General features: G+C 39.7%; 13 protein-coding genes across 13 annotated transcripts; 7 read left to right on the top strand and 6 right to left on the bottom strand.

Moving 5' to 3' along the window:
* Positions 1-458: 458 nt before the first annotated feature.
* Positions 459-1,112, bottom strand: NEHOM01_2194 (uncharacterized protein; the record flags this gene model as incomplete). The annotated part of the gene is made up of 1 exon (XM_051491072.1): positions 459-1,112. The coding sequence occupies one exon, from the start codon at positions 1,110-1,112 to the stop codon at positions 459-461; it is 654 nt and encodes a 217-aa protein (XP_051347032.1).
* Positions 1,113-1,162: 50 nt separating this feature from the next.
* On the bottom strand, positions 1,163-1,858 carry NEHOM01_2193 (uncharacterized protein; the record flags this gene model as incomplete). The annotated part of the gene is made up of 1 exon (XM_051491071.1): positions 1,163-1,858. The coding sequence occupies one exon, from the start codon at positions 1,856-1,858 to the stop codon at positions 1,163-1,165; it is 696 nt and encodes a 231-aa protein (XP_051347031.1).
* Positions 1,859-2,081: 223 nt separating this feature from the next.
* Positions 2,082-2,393, top strand: NEHOM01_2192 (uncharacterized protein; the record flags this gene model as incomplete). The annotated part of the gene is made up of 1 exon (XM_051491070.1): positions 2,082-2,393. One exon carries the CDS (start codon positions 2,082-2,084, stop codon positions 2,391-2,393), a length of 312 nt encoding a protein of 103 aa, XP_051347030.1.
* Positions 2,394-2,415: 22 nt separating this feature from the next.
* NEHOM01_2191 (uncharacterized protein) lies at positions 2,416-2,745 on the top strand (the record flags this gene model as incomplete). Its single annotated transcript, XM_051491069.1, has 1 exon — positions 2,416-2,745. One exon carries the CDS (start codon positions 2,416-2,418, stop codon positions 2,743-2,745), a length of 330 nt encoding a protein of 109 aa, XP_051347029.1.
* A 337-nt stretch (positions 2,746-3,082) lies between these two features.
* On the top strand, positions 3,083-3,574 carry NEHOM01_2190 (uncharacterized protein; the record flags this gene model as incomplete). The annotated part of the gene is made up of 1 exon (XM_051491068.1): positions 3,083-3,574. One exon carries the CDS (start codon positions 3,083-3,085, stop codon positions 3,572-3,574), a length of 492 nt encoding a protein of 163 aa, XP_051347028.1.
* A 234-nt stretch (positions 3,575-3,808) lies between these two features.
* On the bottom strand, positions 3,809-4,339 carry NEHOM01_2189 (uncharacterized protein; the record flags this gene model as incomplete). The annotated part of the gene is made up of 1 exon (XM_051491067.1): positions 3,809-4,339. One exon carries the CDS (start codon positions 4,337-4,339, stop codon positions 3,809-3,811), a length of 531 nt encoding a protein of 176 aa, XP_051347027.1.
* Positions 4,340-4,369: 30 nt separating this feature from the next.
* On the top strand, positions 4,370-7,468 carry NEHOM01_2188 (manganese-transporting P-type ATPase; the record flags this gene model as incomplete). The annotated part of the gene is made up of 1 exon (XM_051491066.1): positions 4,370-7,468. The coding sequence occupies one exon, from the start codon at positions 4,370-4,372 to the stop codon at positions 7,466-7,468; it is 3,099 nt and encodes a 1,032-aa protein (XP_051347026.1).
* A 295-nt stretch (positions 7,469-7,763) lies between these two features.
* On the top strand, positions 7,764-9,941 carry NEHOM01_2187 (uncharacterized protein; the record flags this gene model as incomplete). Its single annotated transcript, XM_051491065.1, has 1 exon — positions 7,764-9,941. The coding sequence occupies one exon, from the start codon at positions 7,764-7,766 to the stop codon at positions 9,939-9,941; it is 2,178 nt and encodes a 725-aa protein (XP_051347025.1).
* A 618-nt stretch (positions 9,942-10,559) lies between these two features.
* Positions 10,560-11,843, bottom strand: NEHOM01_2186 (cysteine desulfurase; the record flags this gene model as incomplete). Its single annotated transcript, XM_051491064.1, has 1 exon — positions 10,560-11,843. One exon carries the CDS (start codon positions 11,841-11,843, stop codon positions 10,560-10,562), a length of 1,284 nt encoding a protein of 427 aa, XP_051347024.1.
* A 47-nt stretch (positions 11,844-11,890) lies between these two features.
* On the bottom strand, positions 11,891-13,132 carry NEHOM01_2185 (uncharacterized protein; the record flags this gene model as incomplete). The annotated part of the gene is made up of 1 exon (XM_051491063.1): positions 11,891-13,132. The coding sequence occupies one exon, from the start codon at positions 13,130-13,132 to the stop codon at positions 11,891-11,893; it is 1,242 nt and encodes a 413-aa protein (XP_051347023.1).
* A 12-nt stretch (positions 13,133-13,144) lies between these two features.
* NEHOM01_2184 (DNA-directed RNA polymerase III subunit RPC6) lies at positions 13,145-13,846 on the top strand (the record flags this gene model as incomplete). The annotated part of the gene is made up of 1 exon (XM_051491062.1): positions 13,145-13,846. One exon carries the CDS (start codon positions 13,145-13,147, stop codon positions 13,844-13,846), a length of 702 nt encoding a protein of 233 aa, XP_051347022.1.
* Positions 13,847-14,219: 373 nt separating this feature from the next.
* NEHOM01_2183 (ATP-dependent RNA helicase DDX19/DBP5) lies at positions 14,220-15,635 on the top strand (the record flags this gene model as incomplete). The annotated part of the gene is made up of 1 exon (XM_051491061.1): positions 14,220-15,635. The coding sequence occupies one exon, from the start codon at positions 14,220-14,222 to the stop codon at positions 15,633-15,635; it is 1,416 nt and encodes a 471-aa protein (XP_051347021.1).
* A 370-nt stretch (positions 15,636-16,005) lies between these two features.
* On the bottom strand, positions 16,006-17,196 carry NEHOM01_2182 (uncharacterized protein; the record flags this gene model as incomplete). The annotated part of the gene is made up of 1 exon (XM_051491060.1): positions 16,006-17,196. The coding sequence occupies one exon, from the start codon at positions 17,194-17,196 to the stop codon at positions 16,006-16,008; it is 1,191 nt and encodes a 396-aa protein (XP_051347020.1).
* Between the last annotated feature and the right edge of the window lie 1,278 nt (positions 17,197-18,474).

Raw genomic sequence — 18,474 nt, 5'->3', positions numbered from 1 at the left:
TCTACAAAAAACACGTAACAACCTAACCCAACTCTATATCAACCTTTTTCTTATCTAATAAACTCAAGCAAATCTCTATTTAGTTAGTAATTCTTGATATTGCCATTTCAGCCTCAAGAGAAATTAGTTTATAAAGTCTTAATACAAACTTTCATTTTGGAATTCAAGTTGGGTTTAGATTATGTTTTATATTTATTGGGGTACTATTATTTTGATTAGAATTACCTCAAGTTAGATTGTGTTGAGATAGCATATATTCAATTAGATTGTGTTGAGATAGCATATATTCAATTAGATTGAAGTTAGTATTGAGTTAGTACTGAGTTAGTATTGAGTTAGTACTGAATTATCATTGAGTTAGTACTGAGTTATTAATGAGTTAGTACTGAATTATTAATGAAATAGCAACCCAATACTAACCCAATAATGCGCTATTGTTGTTGATACAATACTTGGATCTAGCCAATTTTAGCTAGAGTAACCACTGATTGGGGTGTCATCTCGGAAAAGCAGACAAAGATAACTTGAATGCACAATGCCAGACAAAGCGAAGCCATCTCCCGTATTTTGCTTTTGAGATGACACTGCGCATTAACCGCTACAAAACACGTTGCTAGCAAAGCTGCTAACACCCGTACGCCGCCCAGTAAAAACAGCCTGAAATCCGGATCAACCACCGATATCATTAATAGCTTCCCTAAACACATAATGGGAAAGCTGGTTGTCACCGAATATATAATCACATAGGCCGCTTCTAACAACTCAAAATCAAATAAGCCACGGTAAACCAACGACCCACATGCCACCGCACTCCAAAAGGGCACTACACTAGCATTAATCGCCAAGTAAATCCCCGACTTCTCCCGGCCTTTCCACCCATCCACCAATACTGTTTTGTAAATAGACGAACTAAGCAGTACCAGCAACGAAAAAGAGATAACATTCGATATAAGGCCAACGAACGAATAGGGTTTACCTTTGCCCGGTTCAACCAAAGGCCGCAAGAGAAGAGCCCTTTTCACATACAGAAACTCCCGGCCAACATAGCGCAAGCACCTATTCGCGCTTTTCCAAACTCCCATACCTGGACTGTTCCCAAACCTTATAAACATAACAGCTGAAACACATCGTCACAATTTGGCCTATAACATCTTTATTGATCTCAAGGCTTGCTTTGGTAAATCACCCAGATAGGTGCCGGTAGTCCGTAGACAAAAGAAAGCATGGCCAGAATAACCACCAACCCACCCAAAGCCAAGACTACGTTCCTAATAAACATATCTCGCTCAGTTGTAGCCGGCTCTGTAATAGAACCAAAGTTAACATGGGACAAATAGCCTGCAAACATACTGCAAATTACCACCACCAAGAACATACCACCACCAGAATGACTATCAGCACCGGATAAAGCAAACAGAATAGTAATCAGCAACGACACCATATTATAAATCCACATACATGGCATAACATGCACCGTCGAATACATCAGCACATAACTTGCTTGCAAGGCACTTGTTTTAAAGACGCGCTGGTAAAAGTAAGCCATGACTACAAAAGCCAAGATTGTCCCCAACACACCAAAGATATTAGAAGTTGTAAGAATTAGTCGGGCCGATGAACGCGTTAAAGACTCCAGAAATCCAACTAAAGTGAACAAACTCGTCGCCTGGGCTAAATTCAATAACAAATAGTAGATTGGGCCGCCCCAATGCAAGCTTTTTGGGTCGCTTATATTCATGGGCATTAACTGAAGAGACCGGAAGATATGACAGTTCTCACGCACTAAGGAAAAGGATCCTTGGTTTTTGGGATTGCCTATCAACCCGGAAAAACCACCATGTCGTCCTTGTCTGGGCATAACAAATAAATAATTCGGACTTGATATACCCAGTCACCCCCTCAGATCAATATTGATATACTTATTCAACCACCAAAATACCTCCTCAAACACATTCTTAAACCCGATCTTGTCTTATCTTAAATTCACGACATCCACAGAACTTTTCCTTATATGGTAATTATTGTGTCTAGTCTGACTTTTTAGTCCAATTTTATTTGTTCTCCTTATTCCTAGTCTAGTCATGAGCGAAACCCCAATTGATTCCCTTGATAAGAATAATTCTTCTTCTATGACGTATGTTAGTACCCAAAAAACCCAATTTACCCCATCACAAGACATAGCAAGTGCTGATATCAAACAAGGCTTACTAGAAGTTGCCGGCAACAATGCAGGCAAAATCTCTCGGGAAGAACTCCTCAAAATGATCACTACTATTGGTGATAAATTCACTACATCCGATGCTAATTTAGCTCTGTCCTTAATTCCTAAGGAAAATGGTTGGATTGACATTGAGCAACTAACCGATCTTCTATTCCAAACTCAGATCGAATAAATGTGTGTTTAGTTCTTTTTGTATGGATAAAAAGAGTAAGCGAACTCATTGGCGTCATACTTACTTAAAACGAATCAATTCGATCGAAGTAACCATGAAAAGAAGTCGAACCACTCCTAATCCAAGACCTGCTACTACGTTGTGTTCTCGTATTAATACTTTGCCTATCTTTAAACAACAAGAAGAAGATCAAACAACTACACCACGTACACCAGATCGTATCATTAATACTCCCAAACGCACTATCTACTACTTAAGTCCAAACAAAAACATAGATATCCCTCCTACCCCCGGGAATTTCACGTTTGAACAAGTTGGAACTCGCAAGGCATGTAAGCGCCTATTTTGGTAAAGTGTTAACATTGAGTTGAGTTGAGTTGGTGTGGGGTTGAGATAAGTAGAGATATGTTGAGTTGAGATGGTGTGGTGTGAGATAGAGTTAGGATGGTTTGAAATAGTGTGAGATAAGTGTGTGAAGTTGAGTTAGGTTGGATTGAGTTAGGATGGATTGAGATAGGTTGAATTGGTGTGAGTTGAGTTAGGTTGGTGTGAGATGAGTTAGGATGATAGACATAATAAAAGACTATGTAGATATGGTGGGTGTTTTTATTGAGTGGTGGTGTGGTGGTAGTGGTGGTTCAGGATGAGATCGGGCTAGTATTAATTTTAGTGTTGATTGTGTCTGGGATATGCACTCTCTAGTTGGTGAAGATCGAATTAAGGACCAAGTAAGTAAAATACGAGATAAAGGAATGAAAACAGAGGGTTTAGTCGGTTCTATTAATATTGCCCGAATTGGCGTCTCTTCCTTGGATGAAGGAATCTTCCCAGAAGAAGTCTTAGAAGTAATTGAAGCTCGTCGCCAGCAGATCTTAGCCCAAATCATGCGCACAGCTGAACTAGACCGAAGTACAGTTGCTCAGCGACCAGATCTCCGTCATCGCCAAATAGAGGAAGTTAAAGCCAGTATTCGTCTGTTAGTACTTGATATTGAAAGGATCTATGCCCAAACAGGCCGTAATTGTGTACAAGAGTGTTCGGATATGCTTCAGGAACTGGAAGAGGTGAAGCAGAAGTACTTAACCAAGAAAGCATTTCTAAGTGGTGGATTCAAATGGTCAGCCGCCGCTATTCTTTGTCTCTCTATTTTAATCTATATGATCAGATCCTACTTACTTTGAATTAAGTTAAGTTAAGTTGAGTTAGGGTAGAGTTAAGTTGAGTTGAGTTAAGTTGAGGCTAAATTCATTTACACCATCTACGCCATTACAAGAACAAACCACTTTATTATATCAACTCAACCCAATTCACATCTAATAGAACTCTATCTAATACCATCTTAATAGCACATTTAATATTACACTAATTCATTACCCACTCTAACTCTACCCACCCCAATACCACCCTAACTCAACTCAACCCAATCGAATACTCTTGGAGAAAAGTGATGACGTACGGACGACTGGATAAATTGTACTGTTAACAACTACCACACGTACTCCAGTTTTAACCAAGGCACGGATAGCCCGATTAACTTCCTTAAGCCTTTTGGTACCACCAGCAGCCACTACTAGAGTCACTAAAGTATCAATCCCCAATAAAAAGGACCCAATTCTAACACTGCGTATTTGTAAATCACTTAAAATCACTAGTAATCCCTCCATACTCGTACAGGTCAGTACTTCACATCCAGGTATTTCTGGGACTTTCCCTTTAGTCACTACTAAGACAGGACTCATTTGTGGATTGGCCCGAAAGAGTTCTCTTATCAACCACGACTTACCACTATCTCGTCCCCCAATAATTTCAATCGCACCCGGCTTAGATAGCTCTAAAACCACCATTTTACTAAGTTCTACCAACTCCCGATTTCCCTCCACTTGACTGAAGATTAAACCCATATTTAGATCGACGACTTCTAAAAAAGCAGACTTCAACATTACCATATATGGTCATTGTGGAATTCTTTTTTTAATATGACTCTGAGTTTCCAATTGTTTGCTAAGCGACCTTTTTGGTCCCATACTTATGTTATTCCTATCTATTTTTATCCTTTTGTCTACTATATAGGAAGTAAGTATACTTTTGGTGAAAATGATACGTCAGGGGCTGTAATAGGTATGTTCTTTTGGGGGATAGTTCAAGGGTTCTTATTCTTATCTTCATTTTGGGGGAGTACCATCTATCAGTACGCTAAATTGAAGCGAGTGGATAGAATTGAAGAGGCAACAATGGTGCGTATAGAGAAAGAAAGAGGGATTGGCCGATCTCAAAAAGTTGGATTTTCTTATCTCCTTTCAAAAACTTTAGTGATTGGAGATAAGAAAGAACGAGTTAAATGGTTAGAATTTGACAATGATGTTTTTTACTTTACCCAATCGGGTTTTAAACAGTTATCAATTGATTTAGATCATTCTTTACAGGAATATCAACAAGAAACAATTACTAACAAATTGTTATCTGGTTTGATAGAGAGAAGTATTCTACCAAAGAATGAGTTTAAGATTGAGCCACCTACCTTTTTGAATATGTTTGCTGAACATGCAGTTAGTCCTTTCTTTGTCTTCCAGATCTTTTGTGCTCTCTTATGGATGCTTGATGAGTACTGGAAGTACTCTCTTTTTACCTTTGCTTCAATCATAGTCTTTGAAGGAGGGATGGTCTTCCAACGCCTCTCCAATATCAGGCAAATGCGCAGTCTTAATTTAGCCCCACAAAAGATCTTAAGAATTAGAGATAACAAAAAGGAAGAAGTCTTAAGTAGTGAACTTTGTCCAGGTGATCGTATCTTTATTGCCCATAAGATCCAAATTCCAGCCGATCTTTTGATTCTTACAGGACATGCAGTAGTTAATGAATCAATGCTTTCTGGTGAAGCTACCCCTGTAGCCAAGGAAAGTATTTCTGAAAGTCCGGAAATCTTATCTTTAGCCCGACATAAAAAACACCTTCTTTATGGTGGAACTAAGCTTATGAAACTAGATGAGCGTGGAATTGAGTGTCGTGTCTTAAGAACTGGGTTTATGACAGAACAGGGAGAACTTATTAAGTCTATGATTGCTTCTGAAGATGTAGTTGGAGAGAACAATTACGAAGCTTATCTTTTTATCTTAGCTATGTTGATATTTGCTATCTGTTCTTGTGTTTATGTCGTACGAGTAAGTGTTGGACTGGGTAAAACCGTCTACAAAATCATGTTAGAGTGTATTATGATTCTAACTAATGTAGTACCACCTGAACTACCTATGGAATTAACTATTGCTGTTAACTCTTCTTTACAAGAACTAGTAACCCTAGGTGTTTATTGTTTAGAACCATTTAGGATTCCTTTTGCTGGTAAGATAACAGTTTGTTGTTTTGATAAGACTGGGACCTTAACTGAACTGAACTACCAGTTGGAAAGACTGGAACATGCTCAGGATACTCAGGCTGAAGTAGTACTGGCCACTTGTCATTCGGCTATTGTATTAGAAGGTAAGATTGAAGGAGATCCTATGGACTTATGCGGACTGGAGTTTGTTAAGGCCGAAGTTCTTTCGGATGATTCGGTTCAAGTAGAGGAAGCTACCTATCATACAATCAAAAAGTACTCTTTTGATAGTGATCTCAAAAGAATGTCAGCTTTGATTCAAAATGGTAAGCAAATCTATGCCGTTATGAAAGGTGCTCCAGAAACAGTCAAGGACTTTTTAGCATCAGTACCTGCCACCTACAGTGACTTTGAAGAATTCGCTGCTAAAGGCTACCGAGTTTTAGCTTTAGCTATTAAGGAAGTCCCTCTTCAAACTATTCCGACAACTCGAGCGGCTTTAGAGGCACAAATGAGTTTTGCCGGGTTTGCCCTTTATAACTCTAAGCTCAAAGATAAGGCTAAAGAAACAGTTGCCCATCTGATTACCAGTGGACATAAAGTCATTATGATTACTGGTGATAATGAAAAAACAGCTATCAGTGTAGCTAAGCAATTGCGCATGTACAATGAGCATTTCTTAAGTGGAACTGAACAGATCAACAAGTTCTTACAATCTGTATCTGAGATGAGTTTAGAAGAAAAACAACGCGTAGTATGGCCATCAGTCTTTGCCCGGGCTAATCCCGAGGCTAAAGAAGAAATTCTTACTCTACTTAATGCATCAGGTGAGTATACACTTATGTGTGGTGATGGAACTAACGATGTAGGAGCACTTAAAACAGCCCATGCCGGAATTGCTCTTCTGGAGGGGACTAAGAACCGGGCTAAGTCTATCGCCTTACCGGGTAATATTGGGCAAACGATGTTTATTCTGGATGAAGAAATTAAGCTAAAACTTGGTGATGCGAGTGTGGCCGCTCCATTTACATCAAGAACTGGATCTTTACAATCAGTAATTGATGTGATATCTCGTGGTCGATCGGCTTTAGTCAGTACAGTGCAGATGTATAAGGTTTTAGCTCTTAATTCTCTTCTTTCAGCTTATACTTTAAGTGTGTTTGATACAATGGGTATTAAGTATGGTGATTTCCAAATGACAGCTGCTGGTATCTTATCTGCTTTTGCTTTTACCTTTTTTGGTAAATCAAAACCTTTGCCTAAGATTAGCAAACAAAAACCAGTTGCTAAAATATTCAGTAGATACATTGTAGTATCGGTTATTCTGCAGACTTTAGTGCATATTTCATCCTTTTACATTACTTACCTGGGTATTATCCAGCACGGTCCGATTGTTCTGCAGGAGAAGTTTGCTCCTTCCCTAGCTAATACTGCTATGTTCCTATTGGGTACAGCTTTGCAAGTCACTACCTTGATTGTTAATTATGTGGGTCGACCTTTCCGTGAAAGTCTTACAGAGAATACTAAACTGTTTAATTCTCTGGCTCTGACTATGGTTATGGTAGTTTGTTGCACTCTAGAGGTATCGCGTGAGATTAACGAGAAGATGGAACTTGTTTCTATTCCCTCGGTTTTAAAGACAAGACTTCTACTGGTTATTGGAATTGATCTTCTTCTTTGTCTTGGTATTGAAAAGACTGCATTCGGTCTCTTCATGAACAAGACACCTCAGAAGCCAGTCTCTAAATTGAAGAAATCCGTATAATAAACAGTACTAGGTTAATGTTATGTTAAGTTGGGTTGGGTTGTGTGGGGTTATGTTGGGTTGAGTTGAATTGAGTTGGGTTATGTTGGGTTGGGTTACGTTATCCTGACTTCATTGGGTTATGTTATGTTATCCTGACTTGGGTTGGATTAGATTGGATTGGATTAGGTTAATGGGGAGTAGGCAGGAAGTAGGTGGGGTGTAATGTGGATGTGCTGAATGGGTGGAGAGGATTGGGTAGAGATTTTAATTCAAGTAGTATCTTATATTTTGAATTTTTGTACTATATCTAAGAATGCAGATAAATATAGTTCAAAGGGTTGGGATGATATCGGCTGGGTTGTTTGGTTGGGCTATGGGAACACTAGCTGATTATTCAAAACATCTGGCATTAGATGATAGAATTGAGGATAGATCGGTGGGACCAGTAAACTATAACTTTATGCAACGTTATATTGGCGCTGTTGACTTCGATGATATCTCTACGCGAAAGAGTATTAGAAGACTGATTCAGAGTTTATTACTTCGGTGTCCCACCAGTCAGAAAGAGAAGAGTAAAAAGGAGGCTTATATAGCAAGTCATTGTATAACCAGAAACATTGTTGATCCCACAATGTACGATGTTGACATCCAGACATACATAGTACTGTTCAATTGGAATGCTTGCACTGAGAGGAACCTTACTGAAAAGACCCTGCTACTAACCCAAGTAGTATCATCAATTGTAGTGCCTACTTTTCAGGTCTATGAGATCGCGCTTAATCGAGGAACCAAAGATTATAGCTTGCTTCTCGCTTGTCTACGAGTAATTAAGGCCGATAGTATTGTTCTCAACGATGATACTCCCAAGCTCGGGTGGTTAGCCAATATGGCAGTTGATTGTTGCTTGATTAACTTTCACCTGGCTCTTACCTCAATTAAACCACCACGTATACCTAGTGTTGGGCTCACCATAACACTTTATTTTCGGACCTTTCTAGCTATTGAAATAGCTCATTTGATATGCACGTTCAAAGGGGCATTTTCTATCACACTAAACCTGGTTTATTTCTACAACGACGCAATAGAGCATAAACTAAGGCCAAAAGTTGTCCAAACCACTCTTTTTGACTCAACCCCTGTGGAAAGTAAGCTAACCGTACTGGGAATTTTATGGGATGGAGGTCCGCAAGCCGATCTGTTTCTTGCCTATCTAATGAGCCGCATTAACGGTCTCATCTGTTTGTGTGTGGATGCTAGGAGTTTCACCCAATTGAGCAAAATTGACGAGCCGGCATCTTCTAGTCAGCCAGACCTGTGCAGTCCATTAGAACAGAACGAACAAGTCCCCCATTCTACTAAGCTATCCGCCTCAGAGTCAATCAAACAGGACATAAATACATTGCTGGAGAACATCACATACTTCCAAGTTACTATTGGGGCCACTCCCTCCCGCTCTGTGTATATGACTTACAGTACCCTCCATCTATCCATCCAATGCTTCAATTTAATCTATGCCAAGTCCCCAACGACCCTTCTGATTTTGGATGGACTTACGTCTGTAGAAGGTTCGCCGAGAAAGATTAGCGCGTTGTTACAGATGAACAGGTGTGACTTTACATGTATATATCTTTTCCGAACCACCGACCAGTTTATAGATTCATTCATCAAGTCCATCTCTATAGCAACAACGCTCAGAATCTGCATCGGCGATCCCACTATTAACAGCGATCCCTACAGCATTCTTACCACTTTAAAATACAACAACAACCCCAATATCACTATTGTTTCTTCTATTATACGACATTTATTACAACTACCCCGCCCAACCATCAACTCAATGATTGCCCTGCTCTGTGATTTTCATGAGCATTCCATCCCTAGTACCATATACCCGCCCTACACAATTACCTACAACTTATTAGAATTCGCCAACCTCTCCATTTGGGCCAATAGGAACTTCCCCGCCCCACAGCTCATTAATACATTCCTACCTCTAGCACCTCCTCTCTCCCACATCCATCTCAACTCCCTGTTCTGCTTCAAAGAAATTAGCCACTACACGGCCGGCGCACCAAATAATACAGCGGCCTATCTGAATCACATGCTTGACTACATCCTATCCATTACACCCACCAACCTACCCATTGCAAATTACCACGGTCTCACTAGCATCAAAATATCTCTTTACTATCTTTTCCCCGAGACACTACCCACTCTAGTCCTATCTATCGTTCGCTTCATCACCATCATCTACCCAAGCATTATCAAAATTGTTATCGACCGAATAGTTGTAAACAGCACAACCGTCCGCACTCTCATTGAAGGCTTAGACCAATACCTAGACGAGATGAAAGCCCGCTTCATCACCATCCCAGAAATCACACTCATCCTCCACAACCTAAGTGGCAGCCAAAAGCTCTGCTACCAAACTATATCTGGACCTAGGCCACCCAGCTACCCCGCAACCAATTTTATATTGATTGCCAACTAATCAGCCCACCCACAACCAATAAACCCACTATCCCCAACAAGCACCGCCAATCTATCTATATCCTGCTCTCTCTCAACAATCCAATACTAACCCAATTCAAACCAATTTCTCCTCTTAACTCAACCCTATCCTATCCCATCTCATATCAACTACCACATCAATCTCAACCCATCCCATTCCATCTCATCCCAACCTAACTGCAATACCGCCATACGACCACTACCCCAAACCAATAGCAACTCAAACCAATAGCAACTCAACTAAATCCAACACAATACCAACACGTAACTTTAATATAGCCCGGACACTTTAGCCAGTTTGTTTTGGCAGATCCACGCTACATTTCGATATGACGTCATCCTCACTTACACTCTTATTTATCTAATAAATAGTACCCACACATATCTCAAGGAATGTCCTTAATAGAGTAGGTATTAGTTAGGATTGAGTTGGGATTGAGTTGGGATTAGGCACTACACTACACCACACTATACTACACCATACTAACATAATCTAATCTAACTTGACTCAATTTATTGTTCACTCCACCAAACCTACCTCAACCTATCTCATCAAACCATCTTAACTCACGGCAATAAATCGTAATCAAATACTCATCTAGTGCTCGGCCCATTCAATCGAGTTCAAGTCAATTCCTTCTTCGGCCATCTCAAATAATGGTGATAGTTCTTGTAACTTCTTGACCTTATCAGAAACCTTCTTAACCACATAGTCCACCTCTTTCTCCGTAGTAAACCGGCCTATTCCAAACCGTAAGGAAGAGTGGGCCAAATCCTCAGATACACCCAAAGCCTTCAGTACATAAGATGGTTCTAAAGAGGCCGATGTACAGGCACTACCACTACTTAAAGCAATATCAGGCAAAGCCATCAACAAGGACTCACCTTCAACATACGGAAACGAAATGTTCACACAACCCGGAAAGACATTCCGACCTCCATTCCTTCTAATTCCCGGAATGTTCTTCTGCAAGCCACCAAATAAACGAGCTGATAATCGCTCTATCTTATCTTTATCTTGGGCCATTTGCACTCGAGCAATATCACAAGCCTCTCCTAAACCAACAATCAATGGTGTAGCTAAAGTCCCACTACGCATACCTCTTTCCTGGCCTCCACCACTGAATAATGGCTGTAGCTTAGGCCGTGGAGCCTTCCGGGAGACGAATAAAGCACCACTACCCATAGGACCGTATATCTTATGTCCAGAAATACTCATCAGTGAAATATTCATATCTCGCACATCAAGAGGAATCTTACCTACGGCCTGAGCAGCATCAGTATGGAAGAATACATTATTCTCACGGCAGATTTGACCTATTTCCTTTAAGGGCGCAATTGTACCTACTTCATTATTAACAGCCATAATACTGGCCAGAATTGTTTCTTTCTTAATAGCTTGCTTAAGATCTTCTGGACTTACTTGGCCGTCCTTATCAACCGGTAGATAAGTCACTTCAAAACCTTCCATTTCTAGATCTCGGCACGTATCAATTACACATTTATGCTCTATTTGCGTTGTAATAATATGCGGTGTACCTTCTACTTGTTGCTTGTAGAAACGAGCAACTCCTTTAATAGCTAGATTGTTACTTTCGGTGGCACCACTAGTAAATATGATTTCTTGTGGATCTGCATTGATTAGCTTGGCTATCTTACTCCGGGCTTCTTCTACGGCCTTTTCAGCAGCCCAACCGACTTCATGGGTGCGACTGTGTGGATTTCCAAATTTCTGATTGAAATAAGGAAGCATCTTAGCTACAACGCGGGGATCGGTTGGTGTGGTTGCTTGTAAATCCATGTAAATCGGAGTTTTAACACCCCAGCCTAGCCAATTGAAGGCTTCTTTAGGCAGATTGACAATTCGTTGTAAAGGACCCATAAAAAAATTGCCCATCTTGGGAGTTTTAGTGGGTTGTTATGATATCTTTAAGATGAGATAGCGATTAATAAATGTTCTTTGGCCTTTTCAAAAGCATCTAAGGAAATGTTTGTCCATTTTGGCGGGTTGGTAGTCCATGTTTGGTCCTTAATAGTGTACTGCATAGCGTGTAAATAAAGGATGGAAAAGCGAGGAAGAGTTTGGGTAGCGGCTAAATGCCGGCAGTGCATGCATGCTTCAAGAATGAATAGTTCAGGTGTAGTAGCTGTGCATTGCTCCAGAAGATCATTATTATCTAAGAACTCGTCTATGCGGCAGTCATCTGAATTGAAGAGGGAGTAAGCCCGAGTACGAGTAAAAGCAATGCCGTATTGTTGTCCGAGGGCGAAGTAAAGTTCAGGTGTAATATGGATTGGTTTAGGTTGAGATGGTGTTGGTGTTGGTGGTGTTGAGGTGGGATTAGGTTGAGTTGGTTGTGGTTGTAATAGGCTATGAATGGCTTGGGGTGGGATGTATCCTTGGGAGTAAATCTGGTCATTGGCAATGGGGTAGCCAAGGGCTTGGAGATGGACACGAATTTGGTGAGTACGTCCGGTGACAGGACGGCAGAGAAGGACTGATTCTTGACCTTCTTTGGCCAGTCGCCAGAAGGCAGTTCGACTAGTTCGACCTATCCATTGTTCGTTTTGAGTATAGATAGTGGTTAGACAGTCTTCACGAGAAATAACTAAGGGTAAATCAACAATGACAGGTCCTTCTGGGAATTCACCACTCACTCGGCAGACGTACCATTTAGCTACTACTCCTTCCATAAGTGTTTGGTGGTACTCGGCGGCAGCCCGTTCTGATTTAGCCAGAATAACTAAACCAGAAGTCTGTCTGTCCAGGCGATTAATAGCACTAATAAACTCTAAGCCCATTTGTTCCCGGACTATTTCAGTTAAGCTGTTCTTGGCATAAGCACTATTGGGATGGCAAGGCACACCCGCTGGCTTATCAACAACCAGTAAATCTTTATTCTCATGAACCACTACTAAATTACCATCAGGAATAGGTGGTTCATGCCTATGCACTAAGTTAGTGATTAAATCGTTATGTTTTAAACGGTAATTTATATCAACTTTAGCGCCATTCACTCTGATCGCACCGATTCTGATGGCGAGATCAAAATATTTAAGAGATCGGCGCTTGAACTCATTAGCCATGGTCTCTAGTAGTGTTTGGCCAACCCAACGGGCCTTAGTATAGGCCTTAAATTCAAAGACATAGGGAATAATAGCCCGAACCATTAAAAAATTTCTATGACGTCAATTCTAGCCTTTATCGCTAACTCTAAAGAAGGCGTTTCTACCCAAGATATCGAAAAGGCTTTCCCTTCTCTTTCTTTATCTTCAATTGTGGCCGAACTTAACCGACTTTCCAAAGAAGGACAAGTTGATATTTTTCGAACTAAAAGTGGAATATTCTACCGTCATAATCAAGAAGAGCATAAGTTTGCTACTGGTGAAGAGAAGATTCTTTATTTACTGGTTAAAGAATCGGGCAGTGATGGAATTTGGATTAAAGATATCAAAACAAAAAGTGGACTACATCAAAATCTGATTACTAAAATACTACGCAGTTTAGAACAACGTTTACTTATCAAGGCAGTCAAATCAATCAAGCAAAACCGCAAAGTATATATGCTTTATGACTCAGTACCATCAGTAGAGTTAGGTGACGGTCCTTGGTTTACACCAGATGGCGAGTTAGATTTAGGATTTGTTGATGCCATCAAAACCGTAGCTCTAGAATGGATTGCTAGTTTTGCCACCAGTACACATCTTCCCCCATTCAAAACTTTACCAGAATGTCAAGATGTCCATGACTTCATAACAAGAGCCGGTATTTCTTCCATTCCCTTAAGTTCCAGCGACGTCCTACGTATTTTAGATCTCCTAGTTAATGAGCAAAAGGTTACTCGTTTAGGCACCAAGTACTTAGCCATCACCACCTCCACCTAATCATCAATAGAGTTAGTTTGAGTTAGTATTTAGTTGGTATTTAGTTACTAATCACATTATCAATTGAGTTAGTTTGAGTTACTAATCACATTATCAATTGAGTTAGTTTGAGTTACTAATCACATTATCAATAATATCATTACGAGCTACACTACCAATAATATCATTACCAATAATATCATTACTAACTACAGTACCAGTATCATTACTAATCACATTACCAATCACATCAGTATCAACCCAACTTAACCTAACTCAATACAATACAACACCAACTCAACCCCACTTAACCTAACTCAACTCAATACAATCTAAATCTAAATCTAACTCAATCCGTATCTCTGAATAAGTAAATTTTGTCTTTTTATTGTACATGGATACGTCAACTTCTAATATAAAGTCCGATTTGGTCAATCAAGAACCAACTAATCAAAAGAAAGAAAAGGAAGAAGAAGAAATCTCTCCTGATGTTCAAGCTGCCATTGAAATGTTAAAGCAAATGGAGATATCTAAAAAGGAAAACGAGTCTTTAGAAGAGTACAAGAAGTCTTTATTAAGTAGTGAATTGTTATCTAAATCTACTTTTGAAGAGATAAGTATTTCTGAAGTGATTATTAAAGCTTTAAGAGCCCAAGGATTTAAAACTCCTAGTTCTATTCAGGCCAAATCAATCCCAGAGATAGCAACTGGTAAAGATGTAGCTTTCCAAAGCCATAGTGGATCTGGGAAGACAATTGCTTTTATTGTTGGAGCTTTAAACAAATTAGACTTAAGTGATAAGAGTTCACAAGTAGTGATTGTTGCTCCAACTCGAGATTTAAGTAGGCAGATCTATGCCGTATTAGAGACTTTTAAGCCTATTGTTCAGTTTACTTCATTTTTAGCCGTTGCAGGTCAGATAGATAGTAGTACTAAGGTAGAAGGACAAATTATTGTTGGTTCACCCGGTTCAACTAAATCAGTCGTATTACGTCATATTGATCCTAAAAAGATCAAGATGGTTATTCTTGATGAAGCTGATGCTATGTTAGCTGATGAGACTGGTCAAGTTATTACGATGATGCTTAATCGTATTCCTCAGAAGCAACTAGTTCTCTTTAGTGCTACATTTAGTGAGCATATGAAGAGTATTATTAACAAGCACTGTCGTAATGGGATTAAGACTTTCTATTCAGAACGGGCTAATGTTAAGCCAGATAATATCACCCAGTTTTATATTGAGACGACTGAGAGTAAGAAGACTAGTACTTTATTGGAACTTTTTGGGATGGTCTCATCGGGGCAGGTGATTGTTTTTACGGCTAAACGAGATCGGGCGGAAGAGATTTGTCGTGATCTTGGTGAAGATGGTTTTGATTCAACTGTTCTTCATGGGCAATTAAGTGTGGAACAACGAGATAAGGCTATTGCTGAGTTTAAAGATGGATCCATTAAAGTTCTGATTACAACTAATGTACTTAGTCGTGGTATTGATGTTCCGCAACTTAATTTAGCCATTAATTATGATGTACCCCGGACTATGACTGGATCTCCAGATATTGAAACTTACATCCATCGAATAGGTCGGACAGGTCGGTTTAATCGAGCCGGTGTTTCCGTTACGTTCATTTCTGGTGAAAGAGATCTTAAGGATTTAGTGGCGATTGAAAAGGCCGTTAATGGCAAGATTCAGTACATCACGATGGATGCTATGAAAGAAGCTATTGCCCGTAAGGCCAAAGAAACTATTTTGGATACACCGACTGAAACAACTGCCATACCTACGGCTGATCCTACTGCCGACAAATAAACCTTCTTTGGCTACGTGTGCTAGATAGCACGGTAACCCCTAATAATCTCTTCTTATCATTTTAGTCCGTTTAACTTAACTTAAGTTAGTATTAGGTTAAGTTAGTATTGTGTTCTTATTATGTTTAGTATCACACCAATCTCATATCTTATTAACATAATACTACTCTACTAACACCATATCTCATTAACATAATACTACTCTACTAATACCAACCTCATATCTCATTAACATAATACTAACAACAATCTACTATCTCATTAACATAATCCTAACACAATATAATACTAATCCAATAAGTTTCTAGAACATCTATTTAATAGAACTATCTTTCTGTCTTTATCTCTATTTTGTCTATCTCGATCATAACTCAGCTTAACTTAACTAATCGCTCGCAGGCCTGAATGATAGACAGTCCAATAACGGTTGGCACGGGATTGTGTGTATCTAAAAGAAACAACTTGTGCTTGCCAATGTATGTACTGCCATAAGTCAATTGGGCCTCCAAGTAGTACATTGAAGGCAGAATTGTGCCGGCTGAGTCGCGAATTAAGTAATTGTGCTGTTTCAACTTCAGATGCGGTAAATGAGCAGCTAGTTGGTAGAACAATCCCCAGTCAATAATACTCACATCGGCTCCAGTACTATGTCGGCCAGTTACTTGTTGGCCATTAATAGCTAATGTAATATAAATTGGCCGGGAATTCATCATACGCTTACTATCTACCTGAATATTACTCAGTACTAACTTACGAGTGCTATTACTCATCTTATTACTACTACCTACCTTATTATTACTACTAATCCGAGCACTTCGTAATCTTTTTCCTACTTGTAATACTTCTGTATTCTTCTCTATTCTATTCCCGTCCGACTCAGCCAAGACTAAACCTTTCACTTCCACTGGCCAGTCCAAGCACTCACATAAACCCAAGAAGACTTCAGGTACTTCCCGGTCTTCCGATAGTCCACTAGCCAGTACACTCTCTGGGAATTCTTGTTTCAAAGCTAAAACCAACTTACTCCAACTCATTTCACCCCGACCTAAATCATGCACAATCTCCATCCCCCAGGCATACATACTTGCAAATCCCTCTACGCCCGGTAAACTCCATTCATTCCCACTGACCATCTCTCTTTTAAAGATCCCTAACAATCGCGGCAGAACTTCATTCCGCCACCCCAAAGATCCTCCTTGTCGTCTCTCCCTATCTACTACCCAACGCCGCAAAGCTTCCAACCGCCCGCCTAGGACTTCCACTCTAACTTGTGCTTGTCGACCCAAAGACTCTTGTAAGTACCGCAACTTAGTTCTACTACCAGCCTTCTTCCAAACCGGGTTCAATTTAAAGTACATCTCTTTCTTTTGAAATCCCCGCTTATCTTCACGAAAAGTCAAAGTATTACGTAATTGAGCCACCAAGTCCTTCTTCCATCTACCTAGCATGCGATTGCTTCTACCGAGCTCTTCCAAGCAATCCGACTCTTTAGTCTCCTCATTCTTTTTCTTACTTCCCTCACCTATCGCTTGGCCACACTTAGTCTTGTTGTTAATCTCCATATTTTTATTAGCTATCTACTATATAAAGCCACCAACTCAGTTGATGTCATGCGATGTTTGACAAGGTTTATAGTCCCGTTGGCCACTTCCCCAACACCAATACACTTCCCCAACCAACCAACCCAATTGAATTAGTATCTAGTTGGTATTTAGTTGGTATTCAGATAGTATTTATTTGCTATCTAGTTGCTATCTAGTTACCATTTAGTTACTATTTAGATAGTATCCATATCAACTTAACACAATTTAACCCAATCTAAACTTAATACAACTTAATGTTGCCCGCCAATCTTGCAACTCGCCGAACTTGAAAGTTCAAAACTATTTGCAGAAAGCGAAGCTCCTCACTTTCTGGCCCGGGATTGCGGATTCCGAGGCTGGCGAGACAGAATACAATAACGATGCTTTATTTGAAAATCTAACAACTACTAGTTTAAAATATACACGGACATACTATACTAACTCGAGTTCGCACTATTTTGCGAATGTTTTGAAAGTGGCTATCAACCCAAAAGAGAGATAGATACTTTCAGGTCTTTCGCTCTCTTCCTTTCTTATCTGAAAGTGCTTTAAAGTAATAAACTCTCCTTTTATTGTCCAATTCTTATCTCTTATCATATTCTATGATATAAACAGATTTAGTATACTCGTTGACAAGAAGCCTTGATTTGCACTACCCAATACTAACCCAATGCTTAGCAATATGTTGTTCGGATCGATGTTTAGCAATAATTCATCTTGATCTATGCCTAACCCAAATCAATACTAACCACACGTACATCTCTTTACTCAAGTCTATTTGCCAGCATTGGGTTAGTATAGTTCCTGGCTCCAGCAAGTAAAAGCTAGTACCAGATTGCCGTCGATTCTTAATATTGTTATCATAACCCATACCAACCCAATGCCCTCCTACGACCACTACTTAGCTCCCATAAGATCAACCTAATGATTTACCAGCTAATTACGCCTCGCAACTTTAATAGAGTCAATCTGATTCGACTAATTTAGTTTTACATATCTACGCTACAATTCAATATGACGTCATCCTCTCACACAACCATATTTATTTAACAAATCACATCGATACTCGTCTCAATAAATGTCTTTAATAGAGTAGGCATTGGCTAATGAACCATATCCAACTCATGGTAATGGAAATACTAAAATGTCATCGGACACCGGCAATGAAGTGTCTAAGAGCTTTTCATCCTTATCAAAAGAATTGGGTTGAAGGTATTCAGTAAGGCCTGTAACACGAATCTTTGCGGGGCTGCTAGA

The sequence above is a fragment of the Nematocida homosporus genome, assembly GCF_024244095.1.
Source record: "Nematocida homosporus strain JUm1504 chromosome Unknown 4359, whole genome shotgun sequence".
Taxonomy (NCBI): Eukaryota; Fungi; Microsporidia; genus Nematocida; species Nematocida homosporus.
This window is presented reverse-complemented; position numbering and strand designations above follow the sequence as displayed.